The sequence below is a fragment of the Helianthus annuus genome, chromosome 4, assembly GCF_002127325.2.
Source record: "Helianthus annuus cultivar XRQ/B chromosome 4, HanXRQr2.0-SUNRISE, whole genome shotgun sequence".
NCBI lineage: Eukaryota > Viridiplantae > Streptophyta > Magnoliopsida > Asterales > Asteraceae > Helianthus > Helianthus annuus.
The window spans coordinates 21133683-21158247 of record NC_035436.2 but is presented as its reverse complement, the minus strand read 5'-3'; the positions used below and the strand labels follow the sequence as shown (position 1 = coordinate 21158247).

The 24565-nt window shown below is 37.3% G+C and overlaps 3 protein-coding genes and 4 non-coding genes across 8 annotated transcripts; all 7 read left to right on the top strand.

Moving 5' to 3' along the window:
• Window positions 1-2625: 2625 nt before the first annotated feature.
• On the top strand, window positions 2626-2744 carry LOC118491879. The gene has a single exon (XR_004892324.1). It is a non-coding gene; the product is annotated as a U5 spliceosomal RNA (small nuclear RNA).
• A 1676-nt stretch (window positions 2745-4420) lies between these two features.
• Window positions 4421-9173, top strand: LOC110935896. 2 transcript variants are annotated; one of them, XR_004891787.1, is made up of 7 exons: window positions 4421-4723; window positions 5228-5296; window positions 5566-5877; window positions 5980-6387; window positions 6483-6597; window positions 6683-8654; window positions 9115-9173. XR_004891787.1 is itself a non-coding variant. In XM_035989620.1 (6 exons), exons 4-6 carry the CDS (start codon window positions 6079-6081, stop codon window positions 6691-6693), a joined length of 435 nt encoding a protein of 144 aa, XP_035845513.1. In that variant the 5' UTR covers window positions 4426-4723; window positions 5228-5296; window positions 5566-5877; window positions 5980-6078; the 3' UTR covers window positions 6694-7037. The 2 variants fall into 2 exon arrangements, 1 of the variants encoding a protein (XP_035845513.1); XM_035989620.1 differs by lacking the exon at window positions 9115-9173 and having other exon boundaries at window positions 4426-4723; window positions 6683-7037.
• A 961-nt stretch (window positions 9174-10134) lies between these two features.
• On the top strand, window positions 10135-13793 carry LOC118491662 (putative uncharacterized protein DDB_G0272516). Its single transcript, XM_035989619.1, has 2 exons — window positions 10135-13274; window positions 13735-13793. Exon 1 carries the CDS (start codon window positions 10384-10386, stop codon window positions 11227-11229), a length of 846 nt encoding a protein of 281 aa, XP_035845512.1. The 5' UTR covers window positions 10135-10383; the 3' UTR covers window positions 11230-13274; window positions 13735-13793.
• Window positions 13794-13977: 184 nt separating this feature from the next.
• LOC110935897 (COP9 signalosome complex subunit 7-like) lies at window positions 13978-17132 on the top strand. Its single transcript, XM_022178243.2, has 3 exons — window positions 13978-15094; window positions 15796-15934; window positions 16065-17132. The coding sequence occupies exons 1-3, from the start codon at window positions 15048-15050 to the stop codon at window positions 16134-16136; spliced, it is 258 nt and encodes an 85-aa protein (XP_022033935.1). The 5' UTR covers window positions 13978-15047; the 3' UTR covers window positions 16137-17132.
• Window positions 14187-14266, top strand: TRNAL-UAG. Its single transcript has one exon. It is a non-coding gene; the product is annotated as a tRNA-Leu (tRNA).
• Window positions 17133-19058: 1926 nt separating the features above from the next.
• Window positions 19059-19177, top strand: LOC118491846. The gene has a single exon (XR_004892291.1). It is a non-coding gene; the product is annotated as a U5 spliceosomal RNA (small nuclear RNA).
• A 4226-nt stretch (window positions 19178-23403) lies between these two features.
• LOC118491956 lies at window positions 23404-23522 on the top strand. The gene has a single exon (XR_004892401.1). It is a non-coding gene; the product is annotated as a U5 spliceosomal RNA (small nuclear RNA).
• The last annotated feature ends 1043 nt before the right edge of the window (window positions 23523-24565 follow it).

Genomic DNA, 24565 nt, shown 5'->3' with positions numbered 1-24565 from the left:
CATCGAATTCTTTCTTGAGTAGATCGTGTCGCAATTGACGTGTTGCTTCATTCCCTACTCCTCTGGTCTTCAACGCATCCCATAATTTCTTCGTTGTCTTGAAACTGACAAACTGATGGTAGATATCTTTGCTTAATGCCTGAGTGAGAATGGCGTATGCTTTCTTTTCCAGATCATACGTCTTCTTTTGATCTTCAGGAAGATCGGCAAACGTAGCAGCAGATGAAGCGACAACCTTTATTGTTTGATCGAAATCTGTGGTGAAACGTAACCACAATTCTGTGTTTTGCCCCAGCACGTATGTGTAGAACCTATCAACCCATCCCGGATATTCGTTTAAGTGCATCAACTTTGGAGGTCGATTCAAACTTCCGGTTTCGCTTTCGCTCAATAAAATACTTTGAATACTCGGAGTTTGATTTGATACGAATGCCCATTGACCGGTAGATATAGCATTTGCTTGCGAAGAAGTGGATACGGGTGATTCGGCCCATGAGGGAGATAAACTTGTATTCCGGTACTTTCCCTCATCCGGAGACGGAGTTCCCCACCAACTTGGATTCATGTTTGATAAAGAAAAGTGAATATCTGAAAATCACACTTAAATCAAACAGTTAAACCACAAATACAAACCTTCTGTTTAAAAACTATAAGTGTTTTGACGAAACAATTTTCTACGAAACAGACTTTGCAATGTTAACCTTGTCGAAACAGATTTTAATTTAACAAACTTTTGAAAAAGAAGCCCACTTGACAAAACAAAACCCCAACTCACTAAATGACGAAACAGAAAGTGGTTATGGGCTTTTGAATTGACGAAATAGGCCCAACTCTTTTCAACGAAATAAACTGCCCACTTAGAAAAGTTAATGGTGAAACATATTAGGTGTTATTGGGCATGACGAAACAAGATGGTCCTTTCTGGGCTTTTACCTTGACGAAACGAAACAGGAACAAGAGCCCAAAAACTACTCGACGAAACAAGAATATTTTTCTATTGGGCTTTTGGCGAAACACAGGCCCAAATAGACGACAAAACTGACACTTGTTTCGCCAATAATGTTGATGACGAAACTGAAATTTTGTTTCGTTGATTCTCTGTTTCGTCTAAAAAGATGTCAGTGGGTTGGTAAACTTTTCAACCTTTATCCTGTTACTGACACACACGGACACCCTTTCGGCTAAGACATCCTTCTTTTCACCAAACAAGTATGGTTCTCAATATTTTAATCTTATAACAGTTTCCAACACACAAACAAGTTTCACATATAATTTAACAAGATCAAAAAGTTGTGAATTTGAAGAACAGTTTGAAGATGATAAGAACACTATCAGTTTTCCGGTGAAACGAAACTTTCCGAAACACACGATTTTGCTAAAATGTTTAATAAAAACCAAAGACTGACATGTGAGCATGAGAATAACACGGTTTTTAACAAAACATAAAGCAAAACACCAAGATTTAAACCGGATAACCAATGTTTTTCAGAAAATAAAACTTTTCAAACCCGAAAACCAACAAGAACACCTCGGTTTTAACAAGGAGAAGAGCCAAGGCTCTGATACCACTTGTAGGTCCGGCTAGGAGGATCTAGTCGCCTAATCCTTGTATACAAACCACCCTGGTTGTGCGGAATCCAACCGAGATAGCAAACCGAGATAGAACACGCAAATAAACGACACACAATATTCACCGATTAACACCTCTGTATTAATACGTATGAAAAGATCAGTTACAAGCTCAATGTTTACAGATGTATTCTATAAACTCTCTAAGTTCTCTCGTGTGTGTGTGTTTGTGCTCTCTGTGTTCTCCTTTTTTCTTATCCACAGACCGACTATATATAGTCACAGACACCACGAAACAGAACTAACTCAACGAATCAGACTTGGCGAATCAGAAACTTGGCGAAACACAATATTCTCGACGAAATGGAATCTTGGTCGATGAAAGGGAATCCATGTCGACGAAACATTCTGTTTCGTCGACTTTCAGTTTTGTTTCACCGAGATTGGGCTTTGGCCCAAAGTGTAAGGCCCATCTTCTGTTTTGCCGTCTTTGGTTTAAACCCATGTCTTGTTTTCTTGTCTTGTTTCAGCCCATGGACTAAATCTAAGTCCTTTATCCATCTTGGCCCATGTTTGATCTTGTACACGACGGAGGAAAGTCGTGTGCTTTGATCGAATCACGTCGCGTCGAGTCGCGTCCACAAACATGTATCAACAAGGTTCCTACGAGGAGCAACAACCGTCATTCAGAAGATCAATACGATGTTCTGCTTGTTCATGAATCATGATTGATCTATGTTCGGGGGCAACTTTGTGAAAAGCGCATACTTGTCATTCAGAAGATTAACGTTTGTTGTGTACATGTAGTTTAGAAACTAGAATCTGATAGACTAAGAAGACCCAGAAGGTGTCCATATCTCTATTTTAGAAAGTTAAATTACATTACATAACCAGGATTTATTAAAAACAAATTTTATGAAATTAAGTTGAAAAAGTTGTAGAGGTGAATAAACCACAAGGTGAGAGGCTTTTAAATCCCACATCGGCCGGGTAACAGAATGAGAGATGGAAGAAGGTAGTTACAAAACATGTAGTTAGTTTGGTTGTAAGGTATGCAGCCATGTAGCGAGCACAAAGCGAACTATTCTTTCGCCTTTTACTAAAGAATACCGTGTGCTTGTTACATCAAATGGCATACGCCTATTTTTGGAGAGCCTTTTCATTTATTGAAAAGCTCCAACCAATTTTTTTAGTTTAAATTTTTAAATTTTGTTTTTTCAATTTTCCAATTTTTAAGCAGAAAAAGGTAAGATTCTCACAATTGCAACATTCTTGAGGCACATTTTTCTTTTTATCAATGTGTGGCACATGCACTTTTTTTTTACACAAAATAGCAACAGCATAGAGTAAGTCCAGTCGTTGGCAGATGTACTTACGGTGCTCTTCACACAGGTGGTTGGCGCGCGCGTAAGGCTCATCTCACCCAGAAAAAAGAAGTTTAAGTGCATAATCAGTGGCGCTGGACTCTTAAAAGTTCAATATTTAACACCTACAAAAAAATTTTGAAAGGTAAAACTAAACACTACAAAAAAGTTCAATGTTTAGATAACCTTTCCTTAAGACTAATCTTTTTATCTTTTATTTCTTTCTGCTGCAAATCTTTTAGTTTAAGGCTGATAAATTAAAAAAAAAAAACTGTTAATTTTTACCTTTTGTAAAACTAAATAATAATTTTTTTATACCTTTCTCTTATGTTTGTTAAGAAGTACTTTTATAGCAACCCTATAGTTGCGGGTTCAAACACACTCAGATACAACCCAACCCGTTACTTCAAAAATACCCAAAAACGGGCTGAAATATCACACAAATAGCAAATTTGAAAGTTCAACAGAATTTGAGATGAAGTCCCCTAATATGTTCTTGGCCAGGCAACAACACCATTTCCTTCACTAACAACAAGTGTACTCATACCATTGTGTGTGTGTGTGTGTGTGGTGTTTGCAACCGACGTTTTTGTTTTGTTATCTACACATTTCTTTTCCTTGTTTTCATTTGGTGTGGGTTTGGTAGCTGTCTCCATGCCCATTAAACAAATGGAGAATCATTATAGCAGAATATAGCCAGTTAACCACCCTAATTATAAAAGATTTGTGACTGATTCCAAAGACCATCTTTTTTTCAACTTTCAGGTTTTGATACAGAAAAAAGTTAGATGCCCACAATAGCAACATTCTTTAGGCACATTTTTTTTTTCTACCAATATTTGGTACAAATGCACTTTTTTACACAAAGTAGCAAATGTGTAGTGTAAGTCATGTCATTGGCTTCATGGTATCAGATGCATTTATGTCATGGTGCTACTCAAACAAGTGGTTGAAGTCTGGCCTACAACAAAGAGGCATAGTAGAATGGTTATGCAAATAAATGCATTCATGATCTCGACTACCATCGTTACTCAGAAGCTCAAAACAAACTCGCTTGTAGTCGTTAAACTTGACCATGAAGCAATCTTGTGAACCCGTCGTTCAAAAGAATAACATTTGTCTCATTTACATGATTTACAAACAGGAATCTGATAGCAATTTACTTTTTTTAACAAAAAACATTTATTTTATATCAAATTATTACAGAAACTAAGAAAAATGTCCAAACTAAAAGATAGAAATCAAACAAACAGGGATCTATATATATTAATAAAGGAGATGATTTGGGCTATTTGTCTTTGAATGGTGGAGCCATTTTGCTTATGTGGCATCCATTGATTTAGTAGAGGTTGATTTTGGGAGGGAATTTGTCTAATTATCTCTACACAAACCAAAATTCTGAATACACAAACCAAAACTCAATATTTGGACGCGGGATCCGGCTGAGGATTCGGGTCACCCAATATTAAAAGCCGGATCCCTTATATTTTTTGAAACGCTTTCTTCCTTCACACAATACCATATTTTCACAAACCCTAAATCTGAAGATCCTGTTTCTCTCTTCTTTGCAATCGTATACCCTATGATTCAGACTGCAATTAATCTGGCTCCATCATTCTTCGTCTTCTTAATCGTCTAATAGGAAAGTCAGTATTCTTCATTTCTCAAAAGCCTTTTGATGACACAGGAAACCATTTATAAACCCTAACCATCGGCGAAAGGCTTCAATCGGATCGTTCCTGGCTCATTCTATCGGATCAACGTTTGACCTATAACATCAGTTTTACACGGTAATGTCTTCTTTGTCGATTTATTGATCTATTGTTCTATTCATAGATTCATTAGGTTTAAATTATGCGATTTGATAATCGATTTACTCATTCTATCGGAAGTTTTTTGGTGTATGATTATGTTTTTTAGGGTTTTAATCAAGTTTTTTTATTTTTTTACATTCTTTGTTGTTAAAATTTTCATCCAGATGATTTCATTGTATGCTGAGTTGTTGTTTGCACATTGTAGTGTTGTTATTGACAGTGATGTTGATTATTGATTGATGATAGTTTTATCGGCTCTATAAACAAGTTTTGCATAAGATCTGTTTTTATGTCTTGATTTTATTCATCCATTTATTGGGGTTTCGTTAGGGTTTTAATCAACTTTTTTGAGGTTTTTTGTTCATTGTTGATAAGTTAATGAACATTATGATTTCATTGTATGCATTGTTATTGTTTGAAGATTTTAGTGTTAAACATGAAATTGAACTAATAAAATCCCACTTTTTTTTATGTAAACAGTGTACGTTGAAAGCTACAATGGTTTACGGATTTGCGGTACAAGTTTGGGACTGCAAAAAGAAATCTATGGTGAGTAACATGTTATTATGTTGTAACCTGTTACTTTATATGTTATACAATAATAATATTACTTTGTATTGAATGCACTAGACCAAAAGGTTCCAAAAAAAGTTCAGATGGGTCATGGATGTTATACAGTAATAATATGTAGATTTTATATTCTTTATATAGTATAATAATAATAATAATAAGGATGTCATTTATCAAAATATGTAGATTTTATATTCTTTGTTTGTTATAATAATACTAATAATAATCTTTATTGTTTCCATGTTCAGAAACTACCAAAGCAATATGAGGTGTGGATTAACACATTTAACTACCCTGTGAAGAATGCGGTTATTGGGACACTTGATGGAAGGTTGTTTAATGTAAAGGTGTTTAAGATTGGATGTGACTTCTTTTTTTACAATGGATGGATAGATATGATAACTGCATTGAAAATACCATCCAAGTCATGGTTGGTTTTCCAGTATGAAGAAGCACTGGCTTGCTTTCGGATCTTCTACTTTTATCAGGATGTTTCTCTTGCGCCTTCCGATTACTTCTACTACAAATCAGGATGTGTCAAAGATAGAGCTAATTGCATGGTACTTAAACATATAATATTTGATTTATCACATTAATATGTCAAAAATTTGTTTTCTTATTATCAGACTTCACAACTAATAATTTCTTTTTCTTATGTGCAGCATGCGAACAAATATTTTGTTCATCATAAGATGCTTAATACTGTTCCTACGTATCCTGTTGTAGTCTGAACTTGTACAAACCGTAAATGGTTTGTCCGTATGGATGACTTTGAAAATGAGCTCTACGTAACAACTGGATGGAATCGGATTAAGCAGGAGATGTCTATCACGGATAACCATTTGGTGGTGTTCGAAATGCTTGATATGAATACATTTGAAATGAGTGTTTTTAGTTGTGATCTTGCCCTTTTGTGTTACCCTCCTGAACTCAGTGTTGTCAAAGAAGAACCAAACTATGATCCGATTGAAATTTCCGATGATGAATCGGCTAATCCGATTGCTGATCATATTGTTGAACATAATGAGGATGAAGGGGTACCTATTACTTTCCGTGTTGATAATCATTATGTAAGATTATGTTATTTTGATTGTTTTTAATATTTTATATAATTTTCACTTTCATAAGCAACTGATAATCTAACCATTCAAATTGTTATTCGTAGCGACTTCGTAAAAAGCGGGCACAAGTTCCTGCTTTGGATAGGAAGATGGGTTTGACGATTGAGGACGCTTTTGGTGGGGTTTGGGAGGTCCAGATTGGTGTTGAGTACTTAGAAGGTATGATGTTTGTGTTCTATAATTATGTGTTCATCATTTATCGAAGTTATTACTGATGTTTGTTTTTGGTTTTTTTATGGTGAAGATCTGATATAACAATCGAACGATGATTATTCATCCGACACAACTTTCTTCCATCTTAAATCTAATGAACGTAAGATCTTTAGTGATTTGTGTTTCAGATTCTACGATTCCTTTCTTCATCGATTATGGTTTTTTTTTTTCAAAAATTGTGACAACCCGAACCCTCAAGGTTAGTGTCGTCCAACCTCGTAACTTTCAATTTGGTATTATTCCTATTGCACTATTGTTCAATCGTATCGCAAACAGGAATCACTATTCGTATTTACATGTTTGGACCTTAATTTCTACTTTGGGCCGTACCTTCATTCACACATCGGCTAATACGAGCTCATATGCACATACCCGAACCTTATACGGGCCACATATTCATGGTTGGACTTGCCGAGCCCAAACAAGTCCTACTTTGGGCCGGCTATTAAGTTCTACTCCTAATCTAATTAGATGAGCATAATCATTGATCTTTTGGTGTGGGCTTAGGCCCAGTTGGGTCAACTAGTAGAACCGCCTAGGTAATGTTATTTAAGTGCACGTAACCAGGAATTTTACATGTGCGTAACAAGGAATCTTATAACAAACCAAACCCTACATCTTCTTGAATGCGACGGACGTAGGAGACCCCCCCCCCTGTTCGAGATAACACCCTTTGGCAGTCAAGTTTCTGGTTAGTGTTTAATAATTGTTAACCTTTATGATTGTGTGTGTATATGCTGCCGACATTTGTGATGATGTAATTGAACCATAAAAGGGTCCAATAGATAGATAAGGTTTTGATGATATTGGTTGTGAGATATGACTAATCTGACATACATGTATGAGACTAATAATTGTGTTGTTGATAAATAGGTGATCACATGGGTATACTTGTAGGTTAGTGAACTAATTGGTCAAATAACATGAAGGCATGTAAGCCTTAGATTCGGTCCAATCATATGATTGTGAAACACCTTGAATGTGCAACCAATTGGATAAGGAACACTCATGATTGTCGGCCATTGTTGATTGTCTTCATATGATAATGAATTATGTATGATTATACTAGTATGTCGGCCATCATGTCACCTAACAAACAGAACATAATTTGGAACAATTTAATAATGAATATGTGCAGACCTCATTAATTAGACAACATCAGAAACCATATGATATATTATCTTTAATTTGATTTATAATTGTGATAGGGTTTGTGCATGTGACCGTTTTTGAGGTGTTGATCATCTAGTGGACCGAGCAAAGGTCCAATAGGGGGCGGCTTGGGTATTGTAATAATTAATTGTGTATATTGATTGTGCTGTATGTCATGCATGGATTTGGGAGGTGTAATTGGGGTACAAGGGTTGAAATAATAATATATAACTCGGACTGGGGTCTGGTACGGCAATTGGCAAGGGAGAAATAATAACGTTATGATGGGCTGATTTCTTTGGGATGGACTTGATGTACTGGGCTGGGTAGCATTTATGGGTTAAACAATATTAGGTGGGCATCTTGTGGGCTCGAGTACAAGCTGTACAGAATGATTTTACACAGTGTGGGTTGGGCCGTATAGTGGGTCAGGAATAGTGTGCGACGCACTGTTGGGCCGAGCGGGCATTAGATCGCACGTTTGAGACTTAGTCGTATACTCTTATTATTAGGCCTCGAGTCAACTGGACCGCACACTTAGATTAGGAATAATATGAACTGTTAGGTGTCTATTTGAAATATGGATTTGTAAAGTAAACTTTTATGGGGCACGAATACTTGCTATGTGTTATACTATGAATTCTTGTAACTTGATTGAGCTACTCGATAACTGTTTGAATAATCATTGTTCTTGCTTGAATTGTTGCTTAACTGTTATACGTGCCATACGTGACAACCATTGATGGGATCTATGTGTAAACAAATTGTAAAACTGATCATTACCAAACACTCTCCTAGGTCGCGAGTATTGAATAAATTAACAAGTGAAATATTCTGCCGAGCAAATCAAGGTGAGTTCAATGCATTTTCTCAAGCATGCGTCCCGGTGGTTTGGGACAACTGGTAAACATTTGGAAGGGAAACATTGGGTAAATAACTTAATCGGTTTTGGTTATTGCCTGGAGGGCAATGGGGGTGATTAGTTGATAGCGCTATTAGGTGGGAAACCTCACACCGGGCCGTAAGGACGGGCGTGAACTAATTATCTGGGTATGGCTATGGTTGTTAGAGGCACACTCCTCGGATACATATGGGCACTCTCCCTAGGGTATCTAACGAAGGCAACATAGCAAACGGTCGTTAAGGGGTACCCACTCCCCGGATACATATGGGCACATTCCCTAGGGTATCTAGCATGAGCAACATTGTATCGCAGTGTTAAATCGTATTAACATACATATGGTAACATAACTTGTTAACAAAACCTTGAACTCACTAGCGTAGTCTGACACACTTGTTGCATGCTTGTAGGTAATTATTGAAGGAACTTGGGAGCTTGCCGTCTGATGCTGCTGGAGTGGTTGTGGTCATGATAAACAATTACATTGATTTGGTTTCGATACATTTACACACTTATACATTTATGCTTCCGCTCAATACTTTGGTTTTGGTTTAACTTTTCAAACGATACATTTCTTTCAATTGGGTATTTCAATACATTATAACTTGCGTTTGATATGGTTGGTGGCTCTTTGTTGGATCGTTGCACCTCCAATAGGGACATGCCCTAGGTGGTTATTTGGGGGTGTGACAGTTTGGTATCAGAGCCACTGGTTATAGAGAACTCGGTTTTAAAACGTTTTCATAAAACCAGACTATAACCGAATTGATCCAAACGATGACCATGACACTCAGCTTCAGACTGCAAGGTTCGTTCCTCCTTAGCTTATGCTTTATATGCCTAGTAAACGTAACTATATTTATAGCATACACGATACGACATGATAGACATCATGACACATTGATAGTGTAACATAACGCTTGCATCTAGTAAATCCTAATCTTGTTGGTAGTGCATATTTTGTGTTGATTGGGGTGGGAGAAACTTCAAACATAAGTTAAGAAGCATCGAGAGGAGCATGCAAACCGCCTTATTATCATGGGTGCACACATAATAATAACGCGTGGTGCATGCAAATCCCAATGAGGCTTAACGAGTGTAAGAGGGGTTCTTCCCTGTTTGTGTATGAACATGGTAGTTAATCGTCCCTAACGTGATAAACCTGAACACTTCTCTCGTTCTCGACTCCTAAATTTGTTCCCTTCCCCTATTATAGAACCATGAGTGGACGAGGAAACGGACGTGGCAACATCAGCATGACTCAGGCTGAGTTGACAGATTTAATCAACACCCGTGTGGCTGAGGCTTTAGCAGCCGCCTATCAAGCTGGTCAGCAAGTGCAACCTCAACCCAACCAGCCTGCGTGTACATTCAAAATGTTTATGGACTGTAAGCCACAGACCTTCACCGGGACCGAAGGGGCTGTGGGACTTCTGAGATGGTTCGAGAAAGCAGAGTCCGTGTTTGCTATTTGTAACTGCCCCGCTGGGGACAGGGTGAAATATGCTGCGGGTACTTTGGCGGATGGTGCCCTAACGTGGTGGAATGCCCAAGTGCAGTTGCTGGGCATTGAGGCAGCAAATGCCACAACTTGGGATGATTTTAAAGAGCTGATCAGGGAAGAGTATTGTCCTCGGGATGAGATCCAGAAGTTGGAAAACGAGTACTACGACTTGAAGATGGTTGGATCTGAAATCGAAGCGTATGTGAAGCGATCGTATGAATTGGCCGACATGTGCCCGAACTTGTCCCGGCCTATGTCTCGGAGGATTGAGCTATTCGTCAAGGGGCTGCCTTCGCATGTAAAGAGTTTGGTCACCGCAGCCCATCTCAATGACTTGACACAAATTGTTCGTTTGACCCACAAGATTGTGGATCAAGAGGTGGAGAGTAACTCGTTACCACCGCGTGTTTCAGCCACTACTACTGCACCCACTGCCACTGCGTCCGCTAATGATAACAAGCGGAAGTGGGATGACTATGACAAAGCATCTAGCGCGGGACAGACTCAGAAAAGGCCAGACAATAGTAGCAACCGCAGTAGCAGCCAGTCGTTTCCTGTCAATCAAGGCCAGGGAAGTAGCCAAAGTCAGGGTTCGTATGCAGGGAAGAAGCCGCGATGTAACAAGTGCGGCTATCATCACTTCGGGCAGTGTGGACGAACATGTAACAGGTGTGGTAAAGCAGGCCACGAAGCCAAAGATTGTAGAGCCCCGCAGCCCAGACATCAGCAACAACAGAACCAGCTGAATCAGAATCAGGACAACAACAACCAAGGAAATGGGAACAACAATGGGGGTAACAACGACGACAATGGTGCTAGGGGACGTGTCTTCGTGATCGGTCAGGGTGAGTTCCTACCTGACGACTTTTGTGTTACTGTTTTATTTTATTCGGGTGCCGATACTAGTTTCGTGTCTTTAAAAGTTAGTCAAATGCTTAATCGTACCCCAACACTTCTGAACACCGAGCACATAGTAGAACTAGCAAACGGTAAAAGTCTAAAGGCCACACACATAGTTTAGGGTTGCTATCTTGTTCTTGTTGATCAGACCTTTTCTATCGACCTCACTCCTATCGTTCTGCGGAATTTCGGGACGAAATTCCAAATCAACGGGGGAAGGATGTGACACCCCAGGAAAACCAGAAAACCACGCAACCCAGTTAGCTTCCTCTGTGACTACGTGCTAAATTTCGGGACGAAATTTCCTTCAAGTTGGGGATGATGTGACAACCCGAACCCTCAAGGTTAGTGTCGTCCAACCTCGTAACTTTCAATTTGGTATTATTCCTATTGCACTATTGTTCAATCGTATCGCAAACAGGAATCACTATTCGTATTTACATGTTTGGACCTTAATTTCTACTTTGGGCCGTACCTTCATTCACACATCGGCTAATACGAGCTCATATGCACATACCCGAACCTTATACGAGCCACATATTCATGGTTGGACTTGCCGAGCCCAAACAAGTCCTACTTTGGGCCGGCTATTAAGTTCTACTCCTAATCTAATTAGATGAGCATAATCATTGATCTTTTGGTGTGGGCTTAGGCCCAGTTGGGTCAACTAGTAGATTCGCCTAGGTAATGTTATTTAAGTGCACGTAACCAGGAATTTTACATGTGCGTAACAAGGAATCTTATAACAAACCAAACCCTACATCTTCTTGAATGCGACGGACGTAGGAGACCCCCCCCCCCTGTTCGAGATAACACCCTTTGGCAGTCAAGTTTCTGGTTAGTGTTTAATAATTGTTAACCTTTATGATTGTGTGTGTATATGCTGCCGACATTTGTGATGATGTAATTGAACCATAAAAGGGTCCAATAGATAGATAAGGTTTTGATGATATTGGTTGTGAGATATGACTAATCTGACATACATGTATGAGACTAATAATTGTGTTGTTGATAAATAGGTGATCACATGGGTATACTTGTAGGTTAGTGAACTAATTGGTCAAATAACATGAAGGCATGTAAGCCTTAGATTCGGTCCAATCATATGATTGTGAAACACCTTGAATGTGCAACCAATTGGATAAGGAACACTCATGATTGTCGGCCATTGTTGATTGTCTTCATATGATAATGAATTATGTATGATTATACTAGTATGTCGGCCATCATGTCACCTAACAAACAGAACATAATTTGGAACAATTTAATAATGAATATGTGCAGACCTCATTAATTAGACAACATCAGAAACCATATGATATATTATCTTTAATTTGATTTATAATTGTGATAGGGTTTGTGCATGTGACCGTTTTTGAGGTATTGATCATCTAGTGGACCGAGCAAAGGTCCAATAGGGGGCGGCTTGGGTATTGTAATAATTAATTGTGTATATTGATTGTGCTGTATGTCATGCATGGATTTGGGAGGTGTAATTGGGGTACAAGGGTTGAAATAATAATATATAACTCGGACTGGGGTCTGGTACGGCAATTGGCAAGGGAGAAATAATAACGTTATGATGGGCTGATTTCTTTGGGATGGACTTGATGTACTGGGCTGGGTAGCATTTATGGGTTAAACAATATTAGGTGGGCATCTTGTGGGCTCGAGTACAAGCTGTACAGAATGATTTTACACAGTGTGGGTTGGGCCGTATAGTGGGTCAGGAATAGTGTGCGACGCACTGTTGGGCCGAGCGGGCATTAGATCGCACGTTTGAGACTTAGTCGTATACTCTTATTATTAGGCCTCGAGTCAACTGGACCGCACACTTAGATTAGGAATAATATGAACTGTTAGGTGTCTATTTGAAATATGGATTTGTAAAGTAAACTTTTATGGGGCACGAATACTTGCTATGTGTTATACTATGAATTCTTGTAACTTGATTGAGCTACTCGATACTGTGTACTATTGATCAACTGTTTGAATAATCATTGTTCTTGCTTGAATTGTTGCTTAACTGTTATACGTGCCATACGTGACAACCATTGATGGGATCTATGTGTAAACAAATTGTAAAACTGATCATTACCAAACACTCTCCTAGGTCGCGAGTATTGAATAAATTAACAAGTGAAATATTCTGCCGAGCAAATCAAGGTGAGTTCAATGCATTTTCTCAAGCATGCGTCCCGGTGGTTTGGGACAACTGGTAAACATTTGGAAGGGAAACATTGGGTAAATAACTTAATCGGTTTTGGTTATTGCCTGGAGGGCAATGGGGGTGATTAGTTGATAGCGCTATTAGGTGGGAAACCTCACACCGGGCCGTAAGGACGGGCGTGAACTAATTATCTGGGTATGGCTATGGTTGTTAGAGGCACACTCCTCGGATACATATGGGCACTCTCCCTAGGGTATCTAACGAAGGCAACATAGCAAACGGTCGTTAAGGGGTACCCACTCCCCGGATACATATGGGCACATTCCCTAGGGTATCTAGCATGAGCAACATTGTATCGCAGTGTTAAATCGTATTAACATACATATGGTAACATAACTAGTTAACAAAACCTTGAACTCACCAGCGTAGTCTGACACACTTGTTGCATGCTTGTAGGTAATTATTGAAGGAACTTGGGAGCTTGCCGTCTGATGCTGCTGGAGTGGTTGTGGTCATGATAAACAATTACATTGATTTGGTTTCGATACATTTACACACTTATACATTTATGCTTCCGCTCAATACTTTGGTTTTGGTTTAACTTTTCAAACGATACATTTCTTTCAATTGGGTATTTCAATACATTATAACTTGCGTTTGATATGGTTGGTGGCTCTTTGTTGGATCGTTGCACCTCCAATAGGGACATGCCCTAGGTGGTTATTTGGGGGTGTGACAAAAATCGCGATTAAATGTTTTGGAATCACGATTCCTGATTTAACGTAGCTCCAGGAAATACCTTTTAAATCCCACAGCTGTCACTATTTTTTATTAATCTCATTATTTATTAACTTATTGTCATGTCTCATTTATATTTTTCTAAATTCTTCAAATATTATATACATCTAGACAGTTTGGCCGAATGGTCTAAGGCGCCAGATTTAGGCTCTGGTCCGAAATGGCGTGGCTTCAAATCCCACAGCTGTCATTATTTTTCATATTCATTGGTTGTTTTTAGTTGTGTTTCATATCAAGTGGGTCAAAATGAAAAAGTTTAGTTGGAAGTTAACTGTGGCATTATTGATATATGTGGTTATTATTAGGCATCATATGAGAAGTAGATTACCACATGATGGCGTTACGATCTTGGTCGCAAGAGGAACTTTGAACTGGTTATCTTGACATTATTGAAGCTTATGCCACATATTTGGTCAATGGTCAAACATTTATTTTCAATTATATCATATTTGGTCAATGGTCAAACATTTATTTTCAATTATATATCCTGGACATGTGTTAATATTTTCTTTGAAGTGAGGGAGTGTTATATTGGTAACCATCAAATCTTTTAGCCTATGTGTTTGAATTTATCTTTCACCGTTTTTAAAAACTGAATCTGAAGAAAGAGTCACTGTTTGACTACAAAAGGTCAACTGTCGTGCTACCAAAACTATTTGTCAAAGGTCTAAAATAGATCGTTTATAGTGATGACAATAAGTTAAAAAGTAACTTTATGTTAGTTTTATTCATTTTGTTTGGTTGTTTTAGTTCCAGGAGTTTTTTTTATTAAGTTAGCGCAAGTCATATATAGGTTGTTGTAAGTCTTACGTTAGTAACGTTTTAAAGGATATCCCACAGGTAATGCATTCTCAACTTTGTGTTGATTTTACATCTTGATTTTATGAACATGAGAACATTGAGGGTCCATAGCTAATGGAGCGGAAGAGCAGTATACGAGTGAGTTCGAGAAGAAGGTATATACTTTGAAGATGGAAGTGACTACGCAGAGATCTTTGTGTAGGTTACGAAGCTGCAGGTATATGTTTATGTTTGGTGGTGTATGATTTTGATGAATCAAATGCCGCATCTTTTTTTAAGAGAAATTAATCGAAACAGAGGTATGCTTATGTTGTTTCGATTTGTTTGTTGTATTCAAATCCTCTCTTAAATTTATTCATCCAGCACTAGCACTGGATTTATACTCTTTTATATTTTTTCCTCTGTGAAATTTTTGACGGCCAAATACGATGTCACATTCTACTCATTCTTTGTTCTTCGTCTTCTCTGTTTGAAGCTTTGATTTTCTGATTGCATGTGGTGTGGCTTCTCGCATGTTCTTATTTTGTGGTTTGTTGCTACTTAGGGTAATTCCGACGTTTTTTACATAATTTTGTGTTGTTGACATAGTTATCAAATTAGTTTGTAAACATTCTTTTTTTTATTGTTAAAGTTTTGGTTTTGGTTTTGGTTTTTTGATTGTTAAAGTTTTGTAGGTGATAAAGGAATCCTTTTTTTTATTTCGACGCGATCTCATTTGGGATCTCATGCCCCAATTGGGGAACATGATACATACACTCTCAGATTGGTAATCTCAAATTATATTTACCATTTCTTCACATTTGATGTTAAACACGTTCTTCAGGATGTTTTGGAAAATAACATTTTTTCGAATATTTAATTTGTTATCTGCTATAAAATAAATCACGTATTGTGGCTCTGATTAATGACATTTCGTAGGTTGGGTACATCAGACGGCTTAATTATTACAATTAAAAAAAAGATAAAATGGATGGACTCGATGAGTGAGCTGGACAAGAAACATAAAAAGGAAAATGTTGAAATGCTTGAAGAAGCGAAGAATGCACTCTCCCTCAAGGTCAATACCGCTCTTTTATTCTTGGTTTGATAATTTTCCGAATCACGAGTATCTGATACCAGGCAAAGCCTATATGTTTTTGCCGGTGTGTCATACTTAAGATGTGGCAGATGTTATTCACTATGAGCAGGCTGACATTGACTTCCGAGGGCACAGGCGTTTTGCGGAACCTGGTGGAATAATGGATTTTGGTGAAGACTGACGATCCAATAGGTAAATATTCGCATGCATTTTGTGGGTCTGATGTTTCTATTCGACCGTATTTCAAGGTCTACATATTATTTTTATGTTTAGACTTCATATTTCTATCCTTATATCATAACCATATATACTATCTTCTTTCAGTAACTTTCTGTATGGGTTCTTCTTTGATTAATTATACCAATGAGTTATAAGTTTGTAAATTGTTATCGGATGCATTTGAAATGTTTAACCAATAGTCAAACTTTGATGTTTTAATCGGATGAAGAGATGTTTGACCAATAGTCATCTCTTCATCAAATGTTGACTGCATTTGAGATGTTTGACCAATAGTCAAACGTTGATGTTTTAACTTTTAATTGGATGAAGAGACTACATGATATGAGTTTATATAGTTACTGAAATTTGAAACTTATACATGATCTGGTTTAAATTTTAACCTTCGAGATGGAATCTAACATAGAAGAAGCTATTAGAGCGAAAGAACAAGCGGAGAAACTTTTGTAAGAACTGTCATGGCGTTTTTGTTGCTGTTGAGACGGGTGTGGCTCCGGTGGCGTTTTGCCGGTGGTCGTATACAACCGATAACGGGTTCACAAAATCTTCGTACACTGCAGCATTTCATTCTGGAAACGGGCCCGAGATCAGTGATTCGGGTCAAGTTAGAAGACTTAGTCAATAGCGTACCAAACGGGTGCTTTTCATTTGAACCTGTTATTGATGTTAGAAAGTTAATCAATAAAGTCCGATAAGTGATTCGGGTCAGTTTAGAAGAAATGAAGTTAGCTTCAAAAGCCGAAAAGAACGGGAAAAGACGAAAAACACGATGATCAACCCGGACCCTGATTTCCATGATTTTGATAACGACAGATCGGAGAAAGTATTTAAACCCAAACAAATATGGGCGATTTACGATGAACAAGATGGGATTTTGATAGCATGCTATCACATTTTATTTTGTAACACGTTATATCACATTTTAGTATGTTCGCATTTGTCCGAAAACCTAATAGACTTTCATTGAATCTGCATATAACTTCATGTATTTTATTTTTGTGAGAAACTTTGAGTTCTAAAACTTAGCGAAGAAGTCTTTTTTATTCAAGTTTAGGGACTTAATCATGTAAAAAATACTTTTTCATTTATATTTTGATCATGTAAAAAAGACTCTTTCATTTATATTTTGATATGTACTAAGGATTTTATCTCCCAAAATAGAACTTTTATGTTAGTAAGAAAGTGTGAGGACTTTATTGTCGAGTAATTTCAGGGAGGGGATACATGTAATTCTTTTATTTATTCAAGCTTTATTTTTCACTGAACTTTTTAACCCTTTATGCTTCATTTTTTATTTTGTCTTTGTTTTTTTTTTTTTTGCTGTCAGTCTAAGTACAAGTAATTGCCTAGGGATTCAAAATTGGATGTACACTTTTGGCACTCATGTTTACACTATGTTATAGATAGGTTTTTTATGGACATGTTGATGGCCATGATATTGGTCTCAGTTTCGAATAATTTACTTCGGCACGGTCTTTGAATGGAACAATTGGGTATCACTTAAAGTCATTTTTTACCGTGGAGGTTGGGGTTGGATCACTTGCCTACGAGTACAAATCCGGAAAGACGAAGTGTTACCATTGGGTCTATTATGTGCAGCTTTTGTGGAGCATATGAGGAGTCTGCAGAACATCTTTTAGTATCGTGTGGGATGACGCAAACTATCTGGGACTTTATTAATACATGGTACATGCTTTATGGCTTCTTTTTCTTTGAATTCGAGGACCAGTTGAAGTTTTATAAGCAAGCGAGAGGCTCTGTGAAGTGGAGAAAGGTTGTCTACTCCATTATTCTAACGGTCGTGTGGTGCATTTGGCGAAGTCAAAACAATATTATCTTCAACCGTAAACAACCTAAGGTGAAGAGTTTAAAGTAGGAAATTAGTGTTTTGGCGTACCTATGGGTTAAACATCAGTCAAAATCCGTTGGTTTATCATGGGAAAACTGGCAAAATTTCGTGTTAATTTTTTTGGGTCTATGATGTAGTTTGTTGTCCGGTTGTTTTTGGATGTGGATTAGCACAATGCTAATTTGTTTTTAATAAAATTTGATTTGTTAGCTGTTTAAAAAAAGGAAATATATCTCAATTATCTTCTTTTAATGTGTTTAAAAGTTTTGTTGTGGAAAGTTTTTGTTATATTTTTACTTAGGTCATGTGTGGCTTCATGTACAATTGTGTTAAATACTCGGTTTAGGTAGCATTGGGTCAGGTTTGGTAATCGGGTTTCGGCTAAAAAAGGTAAAAACATAAATGTCTTTATTTCTTTGGGATTATGGTAAAAAAAGTGACGTGGCTCAACTCATTTCTTCATAAGTTCTTTGGCTTAACCGGTACCGTATCGCATAGCATATGGGTGCACATGTAAAGAAAAGGAAGGAGGTGCCCCATGAAAAAAAAAAGTGTTATTTTACGGCAAATAACGTTTGAAAACGCGTCTTTTACTTTCAACATTGGTACCGCAAAGTATTCAAACCAAATTTTAACTTATTTATTTAAATACTTAATAACGTTTGAAAACATGTCTTTTAATTTATTTAAAGACATAATTAGATTATAAATTGATTCTTTCTGCCCGGGAAGTTTCCAGGTTATAAAGATTCACAACTACATGGTATATTTTTATTAATTAATATATATAGATGTATATTTATTTTTTAGATATAAAGATTTACAACCCGGGAGTATTCCCGGGTGATAACCTAGTTTATTGAAATATATAATTTTCATATTGAAAAAGATAAAACAAACTGGAGTTGCACACTAGTTGCACATCAGAGGTTTATTTCCCACATTGGTTGGGTAAGAGAACTAGATATGGGAGAAGATAGTTATAAAAAACAGAGTCAATAAGGTTCAAAGATATGCAGCCATGTAGTGAGCACAAAGCGAACTATTCTTTCGCCTTTTACTAAAGAATACCGTGTGCTCGTTACATCAAATGGCATACACTTATTTTTGGAGAGCCTCTTCTATTATTGAAGGGCTCTAACCAATCATCTAGTTTAAAGTTTATAGTTCTGAAATGTACTATTTTTTTCATACCTTTTTATTGTTAATTTGAAAAGTTCATTTTGCTCACTCGGTTTGTCAGGATCACTTTTACTCGAGGTACCAAGGAGTAAGGTGTTGTCTCCTAAGAAGTGAGGGTTCTAATCTTGTGGGGGACGTAGGTGTAAAATGCATAAGTAGATTATTAGGTGTGTGAATTTGCGGTTCTTAAAAAACTTCCATTTGAGAACGTCTAACTGCAGTGTTTTTTTTTTTTTTTTTTTTTTCTAATTTACTGCAATTGCGTTCAAAACACGGTGATACTGGAGCCGCTGTTTTCTGGATGTCAATTTTCTAACATGTCACAACAAACTTATTTCAATAAATTTTTATGTAAAGGAGTTAAAATTACCTTATAAATGTATGCCAGTAGACCATTTTAAGTCCCCGAAATCAACAGTAAACCATTATAACAACTTTAAAACAATTAATGGTTTTATATGTTTCAGAACAAAGCTCATGTTAAAAAAAAAACAAAACTCATTGGATTTTAGATTCCATCAGGGTAATTGGCTTGTTCTCACAGCATATATGCCTCTGCATGTTCACACTTAACAACTGCTACACCAAAATTTACTAATCAGTTTTAACACTAAAACCCACCACGAGAATTCCATCACAAATGAATTATCAAGCCGGCTTGTAACTTAGTAATTTTCTTTCAAAATACACAGAAAAGAAGAATTCGAGCAAAAAGTGGATTCAGTATCGCTTTCGGTTTGTCATGGTCTTGAAGAGATTTTATGACAATGAGCATGATTTTAACCTTGTAAATGCAAGTAAATAATAACAAAATAAAATATAGAAAATCTCAAAATATCAGATGAATTTTTCAAAATTTATATGTGCAAGAATATAACAAAAGCTCTTTCTAGTAACGCCAATCCACCGCCCGATAAAAACCAGACTCTACTTTGTCTTTCTTGAGGCCAACTGTGATAGCCAACCCGTAGCCAACCCGATCGGGCCACAATCGGGCATATGTGGGTCGACCAAAGTGAGCCAAACCTGGGTCATTTTATTCAAGTGGATTCTATGAGACTTTGGATCACATGCTCATGCAAAACCCACGTTCTGTAACACACATTTATCTTATTTTATCCGTTTGATAGGAGTATGACCCTCGAATCACCGGTTCAAAACAAACAATAAAATTTAAGATAGTTCTACGGTTCGTTTGGATACAGAAAACACCACCAAACAAACGGTAGGGCTGCGATGTCGTCGTAACCGAAGATACAGATTCACCACTTCGGTTCAGAAATCGTGTCTAAGAACACCACCCAATGTGCCAAAATTGAGCTAGCATTGACAATTAATTCAACTCTCACACTCAAGAGATAAATCAACAAAATTCTTTTCTCAAACATAAACTCACTGTCCTCTTTTCAGTTACTCATCCACAATACATATAGGAAATGTGGAAACTAAAAACAACCTACGTTGCTAACATTTAGGGAAGTGGGATAACTAACTTGAAAATGAAAAATAAAGAAAATAAAAATAGAAGAAAATAAGATAAATGTGTGTTACAGAACGTGGGTTTTGCATGAGCATGTGATCCAAAGTCTCATAGAATCCATTTGAATAAAATGACCCAGGTTTGGCTCACTTTGGTCGACCCACATATGCCCGATTGTGGCCCGATCGGGTTGGCTATCAAACTGAGTCTCGGGCTGCAAAAGCACAACACAAGATAAAATACTTGATAATTACATTTTCAAAAACAATTTTAGTATCTGATTTTCCAAACACTCATACAACTGATTACGGTGATATTTTAAACAACTTGAACATATCCAAACACTATCTTCTACAGCCTGTTTGATTACAGCTGATTGTTTGGTTATTGTTTTATTCCATAACGCATAATTTATTTTTTCGAAACACAATCCCGATTCCGAAACAAACCTCTTTCTTAACAGGTTCTTCCTTCTCAGATAGGGTCAGCTCAATACGACAAGGAGAAGGAAGACATGTAAGCTGCCAAACAAACAGATAACACATTAAACTCAGTGTATGCATAATACACACAATCACACCTGTTGGGTGACTTTAAACCTCTTTGACCCGTTTCATTTTAATATTGTTATTATTTTACCAGTTTACCATTAAATTTTTTTTTTTTTAAAACTACACAAATCCATTCGTAAGTAAATTGGTCTAAATTGCCACTTTACAAGCATATATTTTAAGAAAATATAAAGAAATTTAGAGAACAATACTCAAGATTGATTCTTCCATGAGCACGATAAGTCCTACGTCTTTGTTACTGTGCCTGGTTCACCTTAATGTGAGAAATGTGAAGAGCATCCACATCCAACCCCTTAACCTACAAGATTTCTCAAACCCAAATTAGCATAAATCCAGCACACAAAACTTACAAAAACCAGAATTGAAGGGGTATGGTCCCAAAAAGCCGCGCAAACCTTTTTCAGGTCGCACGCTGGACCATACTCCTTATTCAGCAAGCTGATCAATCTTAGACTCGCGCATGTTACTTGAACAAAGACTCACCTCGCGCGAGGTCCAAACAAAAGAGAACACCAGTTTCAGCACTTAGCATTCTGAATAAAAACCTTCAGCATCTATAACCCTGCGCGGGCTAGTTACGTGCTCAGCAAGGGTCGCGCAGAAGTTAGAGCGTAAGGCCACTTCAGAAAGTACTCAAGGTACAAGTGGCAGAAGAAAGAGTCAATCAGCGTCCACCAGGCTGTGCTCTATCATGCTCCACGATCGTCTGACGTGCAGGAGACAATAAGTACACAAGGACGTCTACGTGGCACCAATCAGGGGGCGGCGACACCTGCCCCATGATCTCCACTTACCTGCTGATGGCAGAGGGACAACAAGGCCGACAACAGGGACACGTGGCTCCAATCAAGGTGCGCCAGCACCGGAGATCTTCTAGAAGGCACCAACGATCTACACCAGTGAGACAAGAAGGATATTGTTGTCGCCTTCTGGCCCAAGGCCCATCAGCCCATCTCTTCTTACAGCTCTCCAGCTATAAATAGAGGACCTTCATGCACAGGTTAATTCATTCTGCTCTCTTCACCCTCACTCTTAACACACACTTATTTCCTCAAAGCAGATATTTATTCTCACGCCAGAGTCTTGGTTAAGAGGGAAACCCCCATATTCCCCTCTTAACGAGCTAATGGTGTTTTGTTTTGCAGGAAGATCGGATCATCGAGGAGCTCAGGAAAGTTATAAGAAGATTAACCATCATGTTTGAAACATAAACCAAACTAATTAACTCTAAAATTAGTTCCGTGTTTCTTCAAGAATAGAACTATATATAATTATACAAATGTGTGGAAGTGTGAGGTTCATTGGGGAACACTAAAAAAGTGGGAAATAGTGGGGAACCGACTCAAACGAACTCCGATTGGACTCATTCCTGTGGCGTTGGAACTGGCTCGTCGAACCCTAACTAGGATCTCTTAACCCTAAACCCTAAATCATAACCCCTAAACCTTAAATATATTAGGGTTTGGCTTTTAGGGTTTAGCTTTAGGGTTTAGCTTTAAAGTTTAGGGTTTAGCTTTAGGGTTTAACTTTAGGGTTAGCTTAGGGTTTAGCCTCTAGGGTTTAGCCTTTAGGGTTTAGCCTTTAGAGTTTAGCTTTAGGGTTAGTTTAGATTTTACGGTTTAGCTAGTTAGCCTTATTTTAGGTTAGAGTTTAGGATTAGGATTTAGGGTTTAGGGTTAAAAGATCTCAGTTAGGGTTCGATGAGCCGGTTCCAACGCCGCTGGAATGAATCCAATCGGAGTTCGTTTGAGTCGGTTCCCCGTGGTTCCCCACTTTTTTAGTGTTCTACAATGAACCTTCCCCATGTGTGGAAAACTTAAATCGTTACTTCCAACAAACATCTGATAGCAACAACGTTGTTCGGACTTGCTTTTTTTAACAAATAAAAACATATTTTTTTTAATATAGAGTTATTACAAAAACTAAGATAAATTGTCCAAAATCAAACACATATTGTTATACAGGTTCATTATAATTTGGATTTCATGTAAATTTTCATATTGAAAAATAAAACAAGTTGGGACAGTTGCACATCACAAGTTATTGATCCCACATTGGGTGGCTAAGAGAATGAGAGATGGAGAAAGGAATTTATAAAAACTGCAGTTGGCAATGTTCAAAGGCATGCAGCCATGTAGGGAGCACAAAGTGAACTATTCTTTCGCCTTTTACTAAAGAATACCGTGTACTCGTTACATCAAATGGCATACAATTATTTTTGGAGAGCTTCTTCTATTAATGAAGGGCTCCAACCAATCTTCTAGTTTGAAACTGATTTGCTGATATTTAAAAATACAACGTTAAGTTACATGTTTTTGTAAAACTAATCTTTGATTTTTTTTTAAATGTTTTTGCAAAAAATGTTTTAGTTTAAAACTGATAATTCTAAAAATATTGTTAATTTATTTTTATAACTTTCTTTGCACTTGTTAAATACTTATAGAACGACCCTTTAGTTGCGGGTTCAAACACAATCAGGTATATCTCTCGTTTCTTTGCACTTGTTAAGTACTTTTAGAACGACCCTTTTGTTGCGGGTTCAAACACACTCAGGTACAATGCGACCCGTATTTCAAAAACACCCATAATGGATCAAAAATCACACATTTATCAAGCTTGAGAGTTCAACAGAATTTGAGATGAAATCACCTAATTTCGATACATTTGGCGCTCTCGCCCCTGACGCGGTGCGGTTCCTTAAGCGGGTTCAACAGGTGGTAAGCAGTAACACCGCACATGTTAAGGGGCAGAATTTTGTGTTTAGCAGGGTAGGGTTTGCTATTCAGAAAGGGGTAGCGGCGCAGCTTGTTGCTCGTCTACCTACCATTAGTTTGTAATCGTATTGAGAATTGGATAGCATCTTTTAACATGAGGATTAAGTTTATAATGAGAAAGTAAAGGCTACTTCTGTAAAATTTCTTCTTGCAGCTTCTTCTTTTTCTTTTTTCCTTCACTATTCATACCATTTTCTTTGTCATTCTCATTCTGCTTGAAATATTCATATAATATCGTTTCTTTTTCTTTCTTTCAGAATTTGATTCTATATTTGCAACCGATTTTTTTATTTATTTATCTGCACATTTCTTTTTCTTGTTTTCATTTGGTATGGGATCAGTAGCTTTCTCCACGCCCATTAAACAAATGGAGAATCATTATAACAGAATATAACCAGTTAATCACTCTAATCATAAAGATTTGTGACTGATTCCAAAGGCCTTCTTTTTTTTTCAACTTTCAGGTTTTGATACAGAAAAAAGGTAGATGCTCACAATAGCAACATTCTTTAGGCA

Coding starts and splice junctions, on each gene's coding strand:
- LOC118491662 (XM_035989619.1), top strand. CDS start 10,384: ATGGTTGGATCTGAAATCGAAGCGTATGTGAAGCGATCGTATGAATTG.
- LOC110935897 (XM_022178243.2), top strand. CDS start 15,048: ATGGAAGTGACTACGCAGAGATCTTTGTGTAGGTTACGAAGCTGCAG. Junction 15,095..15,795: donor TGTAGGTTACGAAGCTGCAG/GTATATGTTTAT, acceptor GACATTTCGTAG/GTTGGGTACATCAGACGGCT. Junction 15,935..16,064: donor AGAATGCACTCTCCCTCAAG/GTCAATACCGCT, acceptor CACTATGAGCAG/GCTGACATTGACTTCCGAGG.
- LOC110935896 (XM_035989620.1), top strand. CDS start 6,079: ATGGATGACTTTGAAAATGAGCTCTACGTAACAACTGGATGGAATCGG. Junction 6,388..6,482: donor TCCGTGTTGATAATCATTAT/GTAAGATTATGT, acceptor TGTTATTCGTAG/CGACTTCGTAAAAAGCGGGC.